This window comes from Carettochelys insculpta, chromosome 15 (genome assembly GCF_033958435.1).
Source record: "Carettochelys insculpta isolate YL-2023 chromosome 15, ASM3395843v1, whole genome shotgun sequence".
In the NCBI taxonomy this organism is placed as follows: Eukaryota; Metazoa; Chordata; order Testudines; family Carettochelyidae; genus Carettochelys; species Carettochelys insculpta.
Window position 1 is genome coordinate 36929706 of NC_134151.1, and position 18716 is coordinate 36948421.

Below are 18716 nucleotides of genomic sequence, written 5' to 3' on the forward strand. Positions count from 1 at the left end.
GCTGTCCCCACCCCCAGCAAAGTCTCTCAGCTCCTGTTGGTCAGAAACCAGCAAATAGGAGTGGGGAGATTTTGCTAGGGGTGGGAGCAGCACAAAGCATGACAAAGAGCAGCAGGGGAGGGCTGGATTTAAAGGCTTGGCAGACCAGATCTGGCCCACTCCTGATCTAGATGGTGCTTGGCCTTGCCGTGAGGTTAGGGGACTGGACTCAATGACCTCTCACGGTCCCTTGCAGTTCTAGTATTTTTTGATTCTTTGGTCCTCAGACTGCTTTCTTCGGTGTTGGGAACTTCATGTTACCCAACTGTGCATGAATAGAACTGGAGAACTATACATTCCTCCGAGGAACCACCGATCTTTCCCTGCCAAAAGCATTTTCCTTCCATGACTTTAACCCATTTGTATTTTTGGAGACACAGTACCCAAACTGTGCTGTTACTAGCTCTGGTGTGAATCTGGACTAACCCCAATTAACTCAGTGGAGTTGCTCTCCATTGACACCCATGCAACGGAAGAATTTCTCATTGGCCACTAATTAAAATGGAGACGTTAATGTATTTTGCATGTAACTTTCTAATCTGCCTTTTTGTTTAACCCTGGCTGTTCTCCCTTGGACAATTTGGGGCAGTAACATTGTTTGCTTTCCTCACCCACGCAGTGCCATCCTGTCTTCCTATCTGCTTGGAGAGCGGCTCAACCTGTTGGGAAAGCTAGGCTGCCTGCTGAGCATTGTGGGTAGCACGGTGATGGTGATACATGCCCCAGAAGAAGAGGAAGTTTCTACCCTGACCGAAATGGCTACGAAGCTGAAAGAGCCTGGTAAGCACCAGGCAGTCCAGCCAGATCAGACAGGCCCCTTTAGGGGAACACTTACGTGCATGAGCAGGAGTATTTCATTCATTAGGGTCTCATTGGCAATCACTTGTTGCCGCGCATGGTCATCTTCCATGGGAGTTGTGGATCCTCGGGTGGCTGATGAGGCCTGTCCTTGAACCACAAGTTCTATTGCAGCGAGGACAGATGTTTCCAGGCGGAGCAGGAGGCTGTTGACCATGACTGGAAGCTGGTCTCCTTCCTCCTCCGCCTCTTGTCCTCCTCAGCTTGTTGGTGGGCAAGTTCAAAATGCAGGGGGCAAAGTTAGGGTCTGGCAGAACATTTAAGAGTCCATGACAGGCCCTTATAAACTGTTTCCCTGCAGTACCCTGGTGGTGTATTTCAGTGTTTTGGACAGTGGTTAGAGAATCCTGTAGAGAGCCTGTGATCAGCAGTTCGGATCCATTCGTGGGGGTTTTAGAAAATCATAGTCTTACTTTTGGATTTACAGTTATTCTCTGCCTGACTGCAGCTTCTAGGACCCTCATCCTATGGCTGCCCCTTCTTTGAAGGACATCCATATCTGTGCTGAATTTGTACTAGGTTTTTTTTTTCCCTCCCCCAATCCATTTGCTTCAGCTCTAGAGGTCTTCAGGATGTGAGTATCTGGGGTGGAGCAGATCAGCATTAAGGTGGCAAAGCTGCGGTGTGCAGGCAGCGCAAGTTGTCTCCTGTAAACCGCCAACCCCCCACTCTTCCATGGCCATGTGCGGAAGCGGCCCTCTGCATTGCCAGCTGATTCCAATGTTCCCTGGGCCACGAGCCCATTCATGAGCTGGTACAATGAACCCGCAGCAGTCTGCAGCTGGGTTTGCACAAAGCGCAATTGGGAGTATTTTGCTCCCAGATCTCAGGCTGGTGTTAATCAGCACAGCTTCATGCCATTTTGTGGTGCTCTCCCCCAGTTTGAAACTCTGGCCTCTTTTTTTTTTTTTTTTCAAACTGTATTCTTGGGTATGTCAGGCATGTTACCTTCGCTGTCGAGGTTACGTTGGTTCTGATCAGCTGCGGGCTGGTGTTTTCTCTCTCTGGGGTATCCATACTGCTGCTGTTGCCTGGCTGTGCAGGTCACTGGATTTCATGCTGTCACTTCTTGCCTCTCCAAGGTTTCCTGGCTTACGCTGCCATCCTCTTAATAGCCTGCCTGGTTCTGATTATCTTCCTCGCACCACGATATGGGCGGCACAACATCCTCATCTACCTCGCCATCTGCTCCGTGATTGGTGCCTTCTCGGTGTCTTCAGTCAAAGGATTGGGGATTGCCATCAAGGGCTTCTTTGCCCATCAGCCCATCCTGCAGAACCCACTGACGTGGATCCTCCTCATCACACTGGTGGTGTCCATCACCACTCAGGTCAACTACCTCAACAAAGCGCTCGACGTATTCAATACCTCATTGGTATTCCCCATATACTACGTGCTATTCACCACCATCGTCATCACCACTTCTGTCATCCTCTTTAAGGAGTGGGTCACCATGTCAGTGGTGGACATCATCGGGACAGTTTGTGGCTTCCTCACCATTATTTTGGGAGTGTTTTTACTTCAGGCCTTCAAAGACATGGACATAAGTTTGAGGAACCTACCACAGGTTCTTCAGAACAACGGCCGGACACCAACGGTCAAGGATGACAAGAACATCCTGATAGAAGTGGACAGTTCTGACATAATTACTGATGATAAACCCAAGGTATTCATGATCTACAGCTAAAGTGGTAACATAACTGTTGAAGGACAAAGGATGCTGCTCTGAACAGGTTGAAATGTTACCAATGAATTTTAAAGCAAAAATACAGAAACTAAAAATAGTAAAACTAATCATGGATCTAAACAATGCTACTGGAGTCGTACACAGTTTTCCTGTGGGCTTTGGCTCAGATGTGATACCTTAACATGAGCCAGGGTTTTATTTTGTCTTCAGCCCTAAGACTTCAACTTCACTAGCAGCTGAAAGTGGCAACTCCTTTTAAAGTATGATCATATTGGACCAAAATTGTGTGGGTCCTTTCTGACTGCTGGTCTCTCAACATTGTCGTTTTCTGATGCACGATCTGCCTGCTTTTCCCTGAGCAGAACACTTGTTGATGTTGTGCTGACTTCAAACTTATCCCTACTGACTGACCGATGAGTGGAGCTTGATTTCTGTACAGCCCCATCTGAAGGGCTATAGGTACCTCTGCAAAACTTCAAATACAAAGCAACAGAAAACAGAACAGGGAGATCCCCAGTGACTATTCTGCCCTTGCAAACCACCGGGGCAGATTACCCAGAAGGATAGCAACAGCATTGCCAGACATCTGATAACGCTTCCAGTCCCTGAAAGCCTGGGGCGAGCAGAGGGGTTTTCAGAGTGCCATTGGCTCTGAAAGAGCAAGTTCCATTGTAAAAGGTTCACTCCTGGAAAACACCCTCCTCTTACCCCCTCTTCCCCTCTTTTTAAAGCCTGGACACACCCTCTTCCTGGGCAAGTAAATATGTAGGCAAGTAGGAGATCATTTGTTGTTGTTGTCATGAACAGAGTTGATACACAGGAAATTGTCAGGGTAATTATGCACCATGATGTGATGACCTTTGATGATTTTAACCACAAGAGTGTAGCATAGGCCATTGCTCCAGGGAGCTATAGAGCTCTTCATCCTGCAGCTATCCACCTCCATGGATACAAATAGCTGAGGTTTGTGGCTGAGAATGAGGATACAAATTTTGTATCTAGAACCCTGTGAATTTGCAGATGTTTTTATAGCTGCAGCGTGTATATCCGCGGCTCCTTTCTACGGATGCCGATACAGATACAAATTTTGTATGTGCACAGGATCTAGTGCAAACTGAAGAGGGCCTTGAACCAAACATTCCTAAAGAGGATGATCAGGTTAGATCTGAACATAGTTTCTGTTGCTTCAGGGGGACAAACCAAAACCTCCCATCCCCGTAGCTGAAGGCAGTGAAAGTTGGAAGCTGCAGCTCTCATCTCTCCCCGAGCGCGGTATTGCTGAGGAGTCGCCGGGAGTGAGCAGGGTTTGTCTTAAGGCAGAGGAAGCTGCTGCTGCTGCTGCCACCTGACTGCAGGATAACCTAGTCTAGCCGAGTGCACGAATGGAAGCGTGGCCTTGCTGCTGGAAATCCCCCACCACCACTCAGATTGTTGGATGATGGGGTGTAGCGGGCTCTTATCTGGCATCCCTGGCTAATGGAGCCCAGAAAAAGCCACAAAACTCCATCCACGTAGCCCTTGCTGCTGCCCCAGGCCACTTCCTGCCTCTGCCCATTCCTAGCTTTTCCTGCAGCCCCTCCCTGGGCTCACGCCTTTACAGATGCTTTGCTCCCCTCCCAGGCTGTGCAGAGTTTCGACCAACCAGTCCCCCCCCCGGCCTTCTCCCTAGACGCCTATCCCTCCCAGTGCTCAGGGCTTCATCCCTAGAATCCCTTCCCCTACTCTAGGGCCTCAGTGCCATTACCCCAGGCCACTTGTGGGTTGATATCCTCTGACCACCCCCATATAACCCTCTCCCAGTAGGGCCAGCCCCAGCATGGACCTCCCTTCAACTAAGCATGCCCAGCCTATGGTGCAAACCATCTTGCTTTCAGCTGGGTCCAGGTGTGACTCAGAGCCGCCTGATGCCCAGCCAGTTCGGCTCAGCTGAAGGGGTGCCAATGTCCTTATAAGGTGAGCCAGTGGCGGACACTGAGGTAACAGATGTGGCACTCCTACTAGGCAGAGCTCAAGTGTGCTTGGGGTGGAGAGCTGCAGGACGTACATCCCAGGCCCTAGACCATCCGTGTTCCTGTTCCCGCTGGATGGGAGGGTACGGTAACGGCACAAGAGGACGCAGCTCTGCTGCTCTCAGGCAAATGACTCCACGTTGAATTAGACCGTGGCAGTTCAGAGAGGTCGAGACCGAGGGCAGGGAGGGCTCGCGTGTGTCTGTTACAGAGCAGAACTCAAGGGGATGCTGGGATTCGGTCAGCGCAGATGGGAGTGCTCCCTGCATTGCTGAAGGTTTGGCCACGGAGCTTTGATCCATGGGCTGGGTAACCCTTTGAGCTGTGAGGGTGCCAGGATTGCATTGTAAATTACCAGTGCTTGCTGGCAAGGGGGAAAAAAGAGACCATGTAAAGCGATAGGGCCAGATTCTGCCAGTCTGCAATGGGACCTTCTCTGCAGTGTGGGGCCATTCAGCCTGAGTACTAATGCTGCAATCTGTGCCTTAGCCCATTCGCTTTAAACAGCGCTCAGGCAAAGGATGTATGGACAGTGTTGGAGTGCATGACCTGTGAGGAAAGGCTGAGGGGCTTGGGCTTGTTTAGTTTACAGAAGAGAAGACTGAGGGGTGATTTAATAGCAGCCTTCAGCTTCCTGAAGGGGAGCTCTAAAGAGGATGGAGAGACTGTTCTCAGTGGCGACGGATGGCAGAACAAGGAGCAATGGTCTGAAGTTACAGAGTGGGAGTGTAGATTGGCTATTAGGAAAAACTACTTCCCCAGGTGGGTGGGGAAGCACTGGAATGTGTCACCTAGAGAGGTCGTTTTCCATCCCTCAAGGTATTTAAGTCCTGGCTGGACAAGGTCCTGGCTGGGATGACTTAGTGGGGGTTGATCCTGCTTGAAGCAGGGGACTGGACTCGATGACCGCGTGAGGTCCCTTCCAGCCCTGGGATTCTGTGTATGTAAATAGCCTTTGTTTGTGTCAGCTGGGTGGAGAATGTTAATTAGCTTTCAGGCATGTGTTTTCGACAGCAGCTTGCAGTGCTGCCGATCTCCATCTGTAACCTTACTGGGGCTCCTTCTGCCCTTGTGTGAGCCAGTGTAAATCAGAACTGTGCTACAGCTGGGTAACACCTGTGTTGGAGCCTGGTGAATCACTCACTGTCACTGGCTTCTGCAAGACTCGGCACCTTTCTGGGGTCAGTGAAAGTGCTTCCTTCGCCTGGAAGGCCAAAGGGGTTCAAATGAGCTAAGTAACCAAACAGGCAAATGTTTCAGAAGCTGAGGTTTGGGGAACCATTGTGGGCCCTTTGGGGGATTGAGAGAGCTTGTTTTTAGGTCTTCCCCTCATTTAAGCCCATCTGCCTGGGCTGCGCATTGGCGGCACATTGGCTGGCGTAAGTGGGGAACCGCTCTGTGGCTGTACAGATTGATTTTTGCATTAGTACTTTTCCTCCCTCGCCTTGTCTTTGCACAGCTGCTCTGGGTGTGGTTTGCACTGTGCCCTGCTCATTGCGCCACTGGCTTTTATTTTTCACTTCCACAGCATCTCTCAGGTGCAGCCTCCCCACACTGACCGCCCCCCTCACCACCTGGTGGGGCTAGTGTCTGGGCTTAATTAACTCTCACTCATGGGTCTCAGCTGCTGGTAGAGCCTTCTGATGATTGTGATCTAGTTCCCCCTCAAGCAGACCATTGTGCACATCAGGTGCCTGGCCTCACACTGGGATCACTGATCCCCACCTCGGATCACTTTGAAGTGGGTTTAAGAGCACACCTGACCCCTCCATGTCCTTCATTCAGGGACCAAGTCCAATGCAACAGTCCGTAGCTGGGCTAAATGGTTGCAGCTCTGTTCATTCAGTGGAGCTAGGCTCCCTCGGGTGCCTTTATTTAAGGGGTGGAGAGGTGGGAAAATTTACTAGCTACAGAACCATCTTTTTACGATAACCCCCCGCCCCCCCCAGCACTGCTTTATGAATGGATGGTTCCATGCTCAACACCACAGCACAGGTGGCAGCTGAGTAACTGGGGTGCCAGTGTCCCAGGGCAGGAGATAGAGGCAGCATGTTGAACTGAGAGTCCCAGAGGTGCACTGTGAAAAGTGACAGCCTGCAGGCTCTGCCATGGTGCTGTCAGAGCTCACATTACCTCCTTTGGAGCTGTCAGCCCAAAGTGATACAAGACACTGGCTGGCCCTGCCTGCAAGGTTCTGGGATTTGTGTTCCTAATAAAGGTACTTTACCTATGCTGGCAAGAGGCAGAGTTAACGTAACACTGGGACTAGCTTTGATGTTGAAGTGGAGGCAACGCCCCTCCATCAGTGACATTTCAATGGTTTGTGCTCAGAGAAGTTTCATACAAACTCTTGAGGGCTGAGCTGAAAGCTTTGAGTGATTCTTCAGTGCAGTGCCTTGCTAGGCCGCAGAGGCCAATAGAAACAGACAGTCCAGGGAAGGTGATTAGGACAGCAGCGCCCTCGCCTGGTAAAGAAAAATCCCTGCTCCTCTGTATGTAACACCAATTGCAGTTTTTAGCCCTGGCTTCGTGGCTTGAATTTTGAAGAGACAGGACGAGTGAAGGAACGTTGTTTATTGGACCAATGTCTAGTGGGGGGAGAGAGAGGCGCTTTTGTGCTCCGCAGTGCTCTTCTTCAGGTCTGCAGCAGACTAGAGCCTGAACTTTGGAAGGGCCTTTTTCCTATTGTAGCCTCTCTTTAGAACATGGCACAGTTCAGGCACCAGGCTGAGCAATCCGTGCCCAGCCTTGACTCAGCAACGCTCCCAGGCAACCTTTCAGTGACAATTAACAATAAATTTATTAAATGTAAACTGGGCAAAAAAAGGCACAAATGAATGGCATTATTCAAGTCTTTGCATAGATGCACAGAGCATTACTGTAAACAATACATGGATGGAAGAGAAAGTGACATGAATATTGTCTGTTCTCCCAAACAATTTTAAAAAAAAAATCACATTTTATTTTCTCCCCCTGCCCTTTGTTCACGCAGCTCACATGTGCAAAAACATTAAATGACTGAGCAGCTCTTTCCAGAGGATGTGTAATATCCAGCACTGCAGGGCTTCCTTTCAGGCTCAGGGGCTGAGCAGTTGTGCTCTGAGTTGGGCATTCCCATCCCTACACCCCCCCACCCCCTCCGGCTGAAATCAGTGGGACAGCTCCCTGGGCTTTCAGAACCGGCAGCTGTAGCCAATAGCTGCTGCCTGCAGGTGTTAGTAAGCATGTGGTTTTAATAAGGTAAAGCACTGTGTTCAGAATGGGTATCGTGTGCAGCTAGGGATGGAAGCCTCAAAGCATGATGCCCCCAACCTCTCTCATCTTTTCATCTAGTCTGTACCCTCAACCGGGCAGGATCTGGCTACCATTCTTAGACCAACAGGGGCTCCTTCTGGGTTGGTGCCTTGCCATTGCTGTAATAAATACAAGTCATAACAATAGAGAGGTGAAAAGCCAGGGAAGGCAGCTGCTACAATTGCTGGAAGTAAAAAGAACCCTGAGAAGTAACTGGCTGCTGGTGTGATTCCCTTCTTACCATTCTTTCTTCAATAGCTTTTGCAAGGAATCAATATGATTAAAGAAGGACCTACAAAAATACTTTGACTTTGTCACACTGAGCGGTTGCTGTGCACTGAAGGTCAGATGCCATGGACAGTTATTAGGACACAAGGCTGACCGGGGTGGAGAAAAGCATTTAAAGGTCTTAAGAGGACCAGCTGTTTCATTTGGGGTTATCGTCTGGTTTTTAAGGAATACGATAATCTCAGAAGAGGCCAAACTAACCATCGCTGGGAGTAGACAGTGGGGTGGTAGTAAACTGGCTTGCTCAAGCTTTAGCTGCTAGCCAAACCTAATGGGAAAGTTCAGGGTATTTCTGCGTGGTTAGGTAGCAATAATTGAATCACCACCCAAAAGCAGGGTGTGTCCCCCTCCCTCGCAAACCATAGGGTTTCTTACACTGCAGCCTGGACTATTTTGCTTGAAGACCTCTGTTGGTAATAAGCTGGATATGTCTATAGCTCCGGCATTGCTGAGGTTCACACAGGAAGTAACTTCAAGGAAAACAGAAAAATTGCCAGGGGAACAAAATGTCTCAAAGCCTGAGATAAAATGTGTGGCGACCCAGACTAATTAAAACAAATTCATAATGGCCTGGGATTAGCACCTTCAGCACAAGGACAACTGGCTCCACCAGGTCCAGTAAGAGGAAAGTTTGGACTCAAATCAGTCATCCAACAAAAGCACCATGTGTCATAAGTCTCCCATTGTTTTAAAGTTTTATATCTTAGTCTGCGTGATCAGGTACCCTGCATTCAACTGTACTGCTCAGCACAAAAGGGAGGCCCATGGGAAGCACTGAGGTCTGTGGCACCACATTGCAGCAGGAAGCGTCCACCACAGAGCCATCATTTTTGCTCCATTTGACTGTTCGCACTGTGTTTTCTTTAGAAGGTTTGGCTGTAGTACCTTGTCTTGAGTCTAAACCACCCGGATAAGGGCACATAATCCAAGCGGGAAATGCCACGAGCTCTTACACGTACATCAACAAGACAGGAGAACTGAGCAGTTCATGCAGAACCCTCCACGGACGGTGATGGAAGGGGGCATGCTAGGGATGAGCTGGCTGGGAGGAGGTTCTGGCCCCAAATCAGCCGCAAGATCAGGTTACTGCAGTGCGGCACGTTTTCCGCACTGCCGATCAAATCCAGCAGCTGATTGATTCAGATCGCTGGCCCTGGAGCACTAAATCACTGGTGAAACAGAGAGAGCTTGTGGCCATGTCGATCCCAGGATATTACAGAGACAGAGCTGGGAACAAAGTCTTTTAAAATACGGAGCACTCTCCCCTCTTCCCAGCCCTTCTTCTGCACAAACATTTCACTTCCATTTGAAACACAACTCCTGGGTTGCAGCACTGAGGGCCAAAGTCTGCTTTCTTGGCCTATGCTGATGCAAGTCCCATTGGTGTCACTAGGCAGCGTACCTGCCTACACCAGGACACCCTTGTGCAGGGCCCAGTGAGCCAGGTGGGAAATATGAGGCCAGGGGAAAGGAGATCAAGCACTATATATGACCTGAGTATCTTCCTGGTGACCACGGCATCCAGTTCCTTGTGAGAGCCCAAGTTGATCTGGAGAGAACGTGGCTGGACGACTCCAGCCCTGGAGCAGAGTGTGCCTGGCCATCATTTTTTCAAGGTATGCACTCCTCCAGTTAGTTTCACCGTTGAATTCTGCTGTGGGGAGTGACAATGGAGGGGGGGAAAAAAAAAAGGCTGAGACTTTGTCTACACTTACCGGCAGATTGACACTTTAGAAATCTCTCTCCCAGGATCAGTTTAGTGGGTCTAGGAAAGACGAACTAAGTCAACCACTGAGCACGCTCCCGTCAACTCAGACGCTCCACCCGAGCAAGAAGAGTAAAGGGGAGTCAATGGGAGAGATTCTCCCAGCAAGTCCTTGCCGGGGAAATGCCTCAGCAACCCGATCTAAGGTAAATGGACTCCGGTGATGCAATTCATGTAGCTGGAGTTGCATTTCTTAGGTCATCATTACCCCGTAGCACAGACCAGGTCTGAGATAAGTATTTGTGAAAAAAGAAAAAGCTTCCCCCTTGTTCTCATTCAGCTGAGCCCCCAGAGCAGGCAATCCATGGAAGAAACGTGGCGTATATGAACCCTGGCAGTGTCGTGCCTGTGTCTTGCCTCTGGCACTGTTCCATACCAGACTCTTCGTAAGAAGTATCCACTAGGGGGATATTTGCTCCTTCCTAAGTAACCCACCCACAGGGAAAGTATTTTCCTAAACCCTGGCAGAAGGAGGCTAGACTCAGACTTTAGACGGTTAGATTTATAAGGATGAGTCAATGATTAGTAGGTGCTGTGAGCAGGTTACATAGCCGCAGAATGTATCTTAAGCAAGGAACAGCGCACTTTGAAATCACATTTAGAAAAGGCATCTATGTGACCAAGCCTACTGGGTCCCTGACCTCATGGCATAAAAAATGTTTGTAGCCAACTCCTTATGACCTAACCCTTTTCTAGCAGTTTATATACATGAGTACTGTGTGTTACAGGTTAGTCACTGGTCAGTGGTGTAGCTTGTTGTAAGCCATGGTCTCAAACAATTCAAGAACACATTTTAGCCATTTATTATAATACCTATTAATCATTTATCAACTCCTTAGCAATGGAACCCTAATTCAAAGAGTGACAAGACTGGAACTTTCCCCAAAGCAGAAGAGTTTAAACCCCTGTATAATGTATTTTTGTCCAATCTGCTGTAACAGTAGCTGTTTTCTGTGGTCATAGAAACGTTTTGTGTGGTCGAATGCTGTGGCAATGAGTTCCACAGGCAATGCGTTCCATTAGAGCCTGATTACTTTGATCAGGTCCAAACTGGTTCCCTTTCAGTTTCATTGACTTGCCCCCTTGTTCTTAATTTATGAAAAAGGGTGCCTAGGAGTGCTTTTATGGCCTTCGTTAACATGCACATACACGCTCTTGTGTCCTCTCTTATTCTTCCCCTTTCAAAAGGTCTCCTCATAGGCAGTTCTGACAAATTGTTTTCATCTCTGGACACCAGCAGAGAACACAGGTTTTTGGCTGTCATCGAGTTCTACACTATCGTTGTAGTATTGTCAGTATTTTTATTCCACGCCTGACATATCTAACATAGTTACCACTGTATAATGAGCAGATGTTTACACTGCACTATCTCCAGTAACCAAGCAAGTCTTTTTCTTGGCTGGTAAGGAGCCAATTTAAAAACCAGCTTGGTGGCTGAGAACTCAAGTTCTTCCCTCCATCCTGTATTACCTGGTAGTTACCAACCACAAAGTGTGTCGGCTGTCAAAGCCAAGTGACTAGGCAGCAAGAAATTCCTCATCACCTGGGGGGCAAGGGGGCTGGCTCAGTGGTTAGAGCATTAGTCTTGGGTTGTGAGTGCATTCTTTGGGGGTGCGGGGGCAGGAGCCTTTCAAGGGTCTGGGGCTGGTTAGATTTTTAAAAAAAAAGAAAAGCCCGGTCAGGGCTGTTGACAGGGCCTGCTGTGAGTGCAGGGGACTGGACTCCATGACCTCTCGAGGTCCTTTCCAGCTCTGTGGACTATGTATGTATCTCACTAGTCTTGACCAACTCAAATAATTTCACAAACCAAAAGCAGCCCTGTAGCACCTCAGAGACTAACAAATGTATTAGCTCATGAGCATTCATCGGTAAGACCCACTTTTCATCTGAAGAAGTTGGCCTTACCCCAGAAAGCTCAGGACCTAATACATGTGTGAGTCTCTAAGGTGCTGCAGGACTGCTAGTTATTTGTGAAGCTACTAACACTGATGTTACCCTTTGAACCTAAATAATTGTCTGCCATCAGCATATTTAGCCACCTTGCTGCTTGTGCTTTTCTCGATATCATAAATAAAGGTGTAGGCTTAATCTCCGGGAAAAAGCGGTGATCACTTGAGAATTACACAGCAGCTCGACTCTCCTGGACTATAAAACCCAGTCACCAGCATTGACTACATTCAGTAATCACATGGTTGCTTTTTGTGTTTCCATTAAAAAGTATTTTGAAACAGACGCTGTCTTCAGTATCCCTGGAGAATTGTATCCTTGCCGCTGTTTAGCCTAACAAATACTTAGTGGGAAAGGACGTAGCACTGGGGCCATCCAGCCTACATCAGCAATGAGCTGCATGCAGCCCAGCACTCATAAACAAGCCAGCCATAATAAACCAGTCTAGGGAAATAGTTTGGTGATAAAAAAACCTTGTTGCCTTTCTCGTGGGGGAATGTGTATTTTATGAGCAAGGTGATTGTATCACTGGAACAGCCACGCTGCTCTCCTCTGTGTCATTGCGTAAACAAGCCCTACCTTTGCCAGTGGCTGGTGTTGTCCTGGGCTCCTTGCAGCAGTAGGTGGTGGCAGAGTTGTGGTGTTCACCCTTGGCACGGCCCTGTCTCTGGCAGGGATGGGGTTAGCCGGCAAAGCTTTCTGTGGTGGGCGAGGTCTAGTAGGCTCCTAAGCGAGAAACAAAGAGCTTTGAATTCACTGTCAAGAAGGACACCTCCATGGTCAAGTCTACAAGATCCCCAATTTCCTGGCAATTTTCATTCACGACGGCAGTTTCTGAGAGCTGCAGACCCCTTGTACTGCCTGAGCAGAAGCCCGTGGCCGGCCCTCACACGGGTCTTTGGCACACAGGCCAGCTGCAGCTCAGGAGCTCTGAAAACATCATGGCAGGTGGTTTTGCCCACGCTGTCCTGCGCCCATTTTTCTTCCTCCTCATCACAAAGCCTGGGGAGCCATTAGCTAAGAGCTCCTGAGCATCTGGTCACTTTCCTGGCTCACACCAACTGCCAGGGCTGTTACTGAAAGGCACTTAAGTAGGCTTCTGAATCCAATATCCCCCCAGGCGCCTTGTTAGCCATAATATATGACTGGCAGATGGGCTGTGTCTCAGAGGTGTCTGCTTTAGACCTCAGGGACAGTATCAAGCATTGCTCTGAAGAAGAGATTGGTGAGCCACTCACCTGTCACCTGCACTCAGGGCTGCCTGAGGTCACAGTGGAGGGGGACGAGCTGGCAGAGGGGCTGGGCAGTGGGACATGGAGCTGCCCATCTCTAGGTCACAGGCTTGGAGCTGGCCCAGGTGGCTGCTGACTGATGAGCATACTATCTAAGAGTGCTTTGGTGGTCAGTGTGAAACAGGCTGGCCCAGGCCAATAGCTATTTGACAGTGGTCCACAGCACAGCATGACCCTCCACCACCCCACCGGTGGGCTCAGCATTGAAGCTGAGGACTGAATGGACGTGGGGAGACAATGGTTGTCTCCCCTGGAATCAGAGAGACGGCACAGGTAGCTGCCCATGCTCTCTACCTATTCTGCCTAACCAAAGGACTTCTGCCTCCATAGCTGTTAAACTGCACCATCCCCTGAGCGCTGATTTGGACAGGGAAGTCGCAGTCCAATACTTGGGCTTTCAGGTCAGAAGGGACCATCACAACCAACTAACCTGGGCTCCTGCCCCCGCGCGTACGTCAGAGCCTCACCCACCCCCTCATATAACAGACCCCATCCAGTGTGTCCACAAATTTTTTTTCACTGGTGGCAGAATAAATTTTGTGTGCGCTGAAATGTGCAGCTGTGCTGCACAAATAGAACCATGCTACCAGCACTGAGAAGCTGCGGGCCCTCTGTTAATCAGCTGGGTGGCATATGAATCTCTCCTGGATGGCCACCCAAGCACTCAGCTCACAGGGAGCATTGTCCCTAACCTCTGGCTGAGTTACTGGCACCTGCAGATCCTGGATTTAAAGGTGTCAGATGACAGAGAATCCACCATTTGCACTAGTTTGAACTGGCCAGTGGCCCATGTTGCACGTGTGCGCACGCACACACAAACACACACAAAATAAAATACACACACACACACGCATCTCATTACAACTGAATTTTAAATACCACCAGAATACCAGCTCCTGTCCTGCAGCTGCTCATGAGGGGATATTCTCAGCATTACATTTTCTGTTCTCATACCCACAATCAACACAACGCAAATGACTCGCAGTCGCATCACCCACAGAGGGCCTGAGCGCACGGCCGGGCTTAGATGCCACGGTTATCCACTGTGCTGCAGTGCTGCTGTAATAAACAAGTCTGCCTTTCCACTCTGGACAATGCCCAAAAATCCCAGCTGAACTCCAAGGGAAGCAACACATGGTGATTCACATCAGCTAATGCCTGGGTCTTTATCATTGCAAAACCACCGAGTCCTGTTCAAGTGGAAATCTCTGACTCCTCCAGTGCAGGCTACCAACACTAGTGTCCGGATAGTCCTTATAGGTACAGCAAGTGCACATATACTGTGGATCCCTAGGAAAGACACCGATATGGGGGACGGCAGAGAAATGAATCATTTTTCATGTATCCTCCAAGCTCTGCAGCCCTCATCCAATCACAAGATAAGAGAACTTCCTTCCTGAACCCTCAGCAAAAGCGGTCCTCTGCGGTTGGTCTGGCTGGCTGGCTGCTACAACCTCAGCGGCACAGCGTATCTCGTTGTCACTGAGAAGCAACGTGTATCCGCAGGAAATCTGCCAACGAATGGCCACAAGGGATATTTTCTCATTATTGATCAGCGGTCACTTCCTGCTTTTGTTTGTATTTTTGCCCGCACATGGCCTTATTGCAGAATGCCCCACAGGAACAATAGAGCTAGAAACAAGTCCCAGTCCCTGAAATCCTGTGTTATTCTGAGTTGTTTTTTTTCCCTTATTTCTGCGCGATGTGCTTTGGAGACCGCTATCAAAAGCCAAATTTCTGTGACATAGCCTCTGCCACATGCATCTTTCCTGATTCTGTCAAGCTATTGTGAGCGGGTTAGTGAGGGTTGTATGCTGACTTGAATGAAGGAAATCAATTACATGCTACACAAGGCCTGACAGACATGGAGCAACCTAACGTATAACTGAACATGGCCAACATGCAGCCACCCAGGGCTACACTGCAACCTGAGGGACACACCTCCAGGTAATGCTCCCGGAGAGGACAGGCTCAAGATGGACTATTGCATGGAGGGGTCTATGATTGGTTGCTAAGTGCATGCTGGGGGTTGTAGTCTCTGCAGGCAATAACGCTATGAAAGTCCCGAGTGGTTGCAATCTGCTTCTTTAACACAGAATGGGTGTGGCCTCGGGCCTCCTGGCAAACAGTCCGCGGGTCCTTCTGCACACCAAAGAAAAAACAGCAGCTGCAGGGCAGCTGTGGGACTTGGCATGGCAGAAGGATCTCCAAGATCAGTTTGCCACCCGAGTCCCGCAGCATGGGACAGCTGTGGGCATCTAGCTGCTGTGTAGACATACCCAGTGTGAGCTCAGTCACATGAAGACTCGGTGCCCCTGCTGAAGGAAATGCTGTTGCCTGATACCAGCTAATAGTATCTTTGCACCCAGAGGGATTCGGCAACAGAGGCAGCAAGAGGACTGACAGAGCTCAGTAAGAATGACCATTGAACATCACCCAACAAAGGGACATTATCAGGTGTCACCTGGGGCAGCAGGAGCATCTTTGCTAACCTCTCCCCTGGAGCAGACAGACCTGTCCTGCAGGATGAGGGAACACAAGGGAACTCACTCCCTGACATTTGATCTCAGGAGGTTTGACTGAAACCTTCCTGAGTGAGTCCCTGATGGGGCTCAGAGGCTCAATGAGAAGCAAACACCCTTATGCGTGCAGTTTGGGCTCAGGAGCAGCCCACACCAAAGGGAGCACAGATAGGGGAAAGTCATCACTAAGGTGAGCCAAACGATCCATCACATGACTCCAACACGCTTGCTCAGAACCGGTGGCATGTTCCAAATGCAGTGACAGACAGATGGCAAATTACAATGTTAGTCCATTACCTGCAGGAGTTTTGGAGCAGGGGGTGCTGGTCTGCTTGGAGGAATTCGTCTTGCAGGGTCACTGGGAAGCCTATCTACCTGAGGCACCGGACCAGAGGATTTCCTGGGGTGGATTCCGTGGCCAGCTTGGAAAGCAGCTGGTGGCTGGATATTAGTTACGAGCTCTGGCGCTGGTTGGGGGTGAAGCACGGCAGGCTTTGGTGGGATTTCAGAGGTGTAGGTAGCCTGCACACAAGTCACACAAATACCAGGCATTATTCCCGTAGCAGACATATCACCTTCTGTACTCAGTGTTTCTTCCATGAGGCCTTCTAGCAGAAAGTGCTGACCTACAGCATCATAAGCTGACCAAATAACTCTGGCCAGGTGTACACTAGACCTTAAAGTCGACTGTAGATACGCAATTCCAGCCACAGCAATTGCGTAACTGGAATTGACTTAGCTACAATCGACTTACCTGGCTGTCCCCACTGAAGGAGGTCGATGGGAGAAACTCTCCCATTGATCTCCCTTAATCTTCCCGAGACTGAGGAGCAGGGGGGTCGACCCCAGATAGTTTGATTTTGTGTGTCCCCACCAGGCGTGCAAAACTGAACCCTGGAAGATAGAACCTGACCGGGTCGATCTCCCATGTAGTGAAAACATAGACGTGGCTGATGACTATGGGGGTTTAGCAAATGTTGATTATTTTAAATCATTTTGTCTTTAACCTAGTCTACAGGAGGAGGTTTACACCATACAGTATACTCTGATATCTGGCATCCACGGGATGGGAGGTTGCCAAATAATCAAATATTCTGGGTAACAGAGTCCTCATGCTGGGCAGGAGAGTAGAGGATCCTGGCGGCTGCACTCAGAGCAGCACGGAGGGACGCAGGGCAGCGCTGAGTGGGCTGGGTCCTCCCCCGTGGGGCAGAGCGTTGCTCTGCCTCTCTGTGCACAAACCCCACCCTAATGCCGCTTCTCCTGTCAGCAGCACTCAGACACAGCATGCAGGGCAGTGCTGAGCCGCTCCCCCAGGCTGCTCTTTGCCACGCTAAACAAGCCTACTTACTGCAGCCTTCACTCACAGGCAGTGCTCCCTGTAAGCTGAGCACTTGGGCAGCCGCCCAAGAGAGATTCTGGTGCCGCCCAGCTGATTAGCAGAGCACCCGCAGCCGCCTGAAGTGGGCACCATGTATTTCTATGGATGGTGCACATCCGTACTTACCTTGCTGCATGTAACAAAATTTATTCCACCCATGGATGGAAAGATTAGAGGGAACACTGCTCAAGCCACGTTCTCTAGATGGTTCATAATTTTTCTTGCTTTCTGGACTTTCTGCACATCTTTTCTGAAATGTGACACCAGCTAGACACAATACTCCAGCTGAGGCCAAATCAGTGCAGAGTTGAACAGAGCAGTTACTTCTTGTGTCCTTCTTACAACACCCCTGCTAACAGACCCCAGAAGGACGTGGAGACAGAACGAGACTCAGGTACTGAACTCTGCCTCCAAGTAGGTTTCTGGTGCTTTTGTCTTTACCTTTCTCTGTTCCGGAGGGTTTTGCAGCTTGAAGGCTGGATTTGCATGGCCATTCGCACCATAGTGATGAGGAAAGGTGGCACTGCTGGGTGATCAGGGAGAGAAAAGGGAAGAACGGGAATTGTTTCCTTAATGCGCTTTTCTCTGTTTTCCATTGCCTAAATTCCAACAAAAAGTTTAAGCGGAATTTGAAAATGGTGACCAGCCCGAACAGCCTGTTCAACCCTGGCTCCCTTTGGTGACTAAGCTTTACTACCCAAACTGCCATCCTGACAGCCACAAACGTTAGCGGCTGCATGGCCAACACATTAGCCAATGGGAACATGCCTATTCCCCAAAAGGAAGGGTCAAAGTTCAGTCCATTGAGTGCTCTTCATGGCACAAACCTTCTTTGGTACTTGACAGTGAGGCAGATAATTAGGTAGAGGAGTCAGCTGGGATTTCCCTTCTCTCTGAAACCAGAAAGGTCTGGGACAGAGAAGGGCAAAGAACAATTCTGAACATTACCCCAACTCTTGGCTCTTCTTTGACGAGATGATGGTCTGTTTCAGAGGCCTGAGTCTGTCCCTCCATTTATAGCAAAACACAGCTGCTATTCCGGTCAAAAGCAAGATGAAAACCAGGACTCCTACAATGACTGGAACCAGGCCTGAGAGCAAGAAAGCAGAGTCAAACCTTGTATAAGGATCTTCCTCCCGCAACCAATCCCCACTGCTTTCCTAGGGGCCAGAGAGAGAAAATGAGTCACACCCACTTTCTTGGGGCACGGGCCCACTGTCCAGGCTGCCTCCATTCCCAGGCTTGCTGCAAAACGGGGGGGCCCATCCGGAATTGCAATGGCAGTTCTTGTTGTTGTTGCAGACCTGTTTCGGGAACAGTGAGGGATTTTATTGGCAGCTGCTCAGCTCTGCTAGTATACACGCACAGCAACCAACCAAACAGCAGCCTCCGGCCCCTCACATGAGCTGCACGTCTGAGATTTTCAAAGCCGCACATTAGGACTTAGGTGCCCGGTCACTCGAGTGGGTGTCTGATTAAGAAGTGAGAGACCAGAGGAGCTTGTGTGAATGTGACCTTAGAATGTAGGGTCGTCCTTAGGATTTAAAGGGCCCTACACTGAACTATTACATTGGGGCCCCTATGCCCAATGGCAGCCTACCATGGAGGGGCGATTTTTAAAGATACAGTTTTAT

The 18716-nt window shown here is 49.5% G+C and overlaps 2 protein-coding genes across 4 annotated transcripts in view; one reads left to right on the forward strand and one right to left on the reverse strand.

Moving 5' to 3' along the window:
* The window catches only part of NIPAL4 (NIPA like domain containing 4), a 32065-nt gene extending 20453 nt beyond the window's left edge, over positions 1 to 11612 (forward strand). Inside the window, exons 5-6 of the mRNA XM_075009321.1 lie at positions 659 to 819; positions 1980 to 11612. Of these exons, the coding sequence (XP_074865422.1) occupies positions 659 to 819; positions 1980 to 2584 (766 nt within the window). The 3' untranslated portion in view covers positions 2585 to 11612. The remainder of the gene's footprint in view (positions 1 to 658; positions 820 to 1979) is intronic.
* The window catches only part of ADAM19 (ADAM metallopeptidase domain 19), a 58644-nt gene continuing 49617 nt past the window's right edge, over positions 9690 to 18716 (reverse strand). Inside the window, exons 18-23 of one of the 3 annotated variants that reach the window (XM_075009319.1) lie at positions 18278 to 18386; positions 18031 to 18172; positions 17524 to 17608; positions 15999 to 16223; positions 12467 to 12613; positions 9690 to 9826 (exon numbers count right to left, since the gene is read on the reverse strand). In XM_075009319.1, coding sequence (XP_074865420.1) covers positions 9779 to 9826; positions 12467 to 12613; positions 15999 to 16223; positions 17524 to 17608; positions 18031 to 18172; positions 18278 to 18386 — 756 coding nt within the window. In that variant the 3' untranslated portion in view covers positions 9690 to 9778. Of the gene's footprint in view, positions 9830 to 12466; positions 12614 to 15998; positions 16224 to 17523; positions 17609 to 18030; positions 18173 to 18277; positions 18387 to 18716 lie in introns of all 3 variants that reach the window. The other 2 variants (XM_075009320.1, XM_075009318.1) reach the window with 2 other exon arrangements.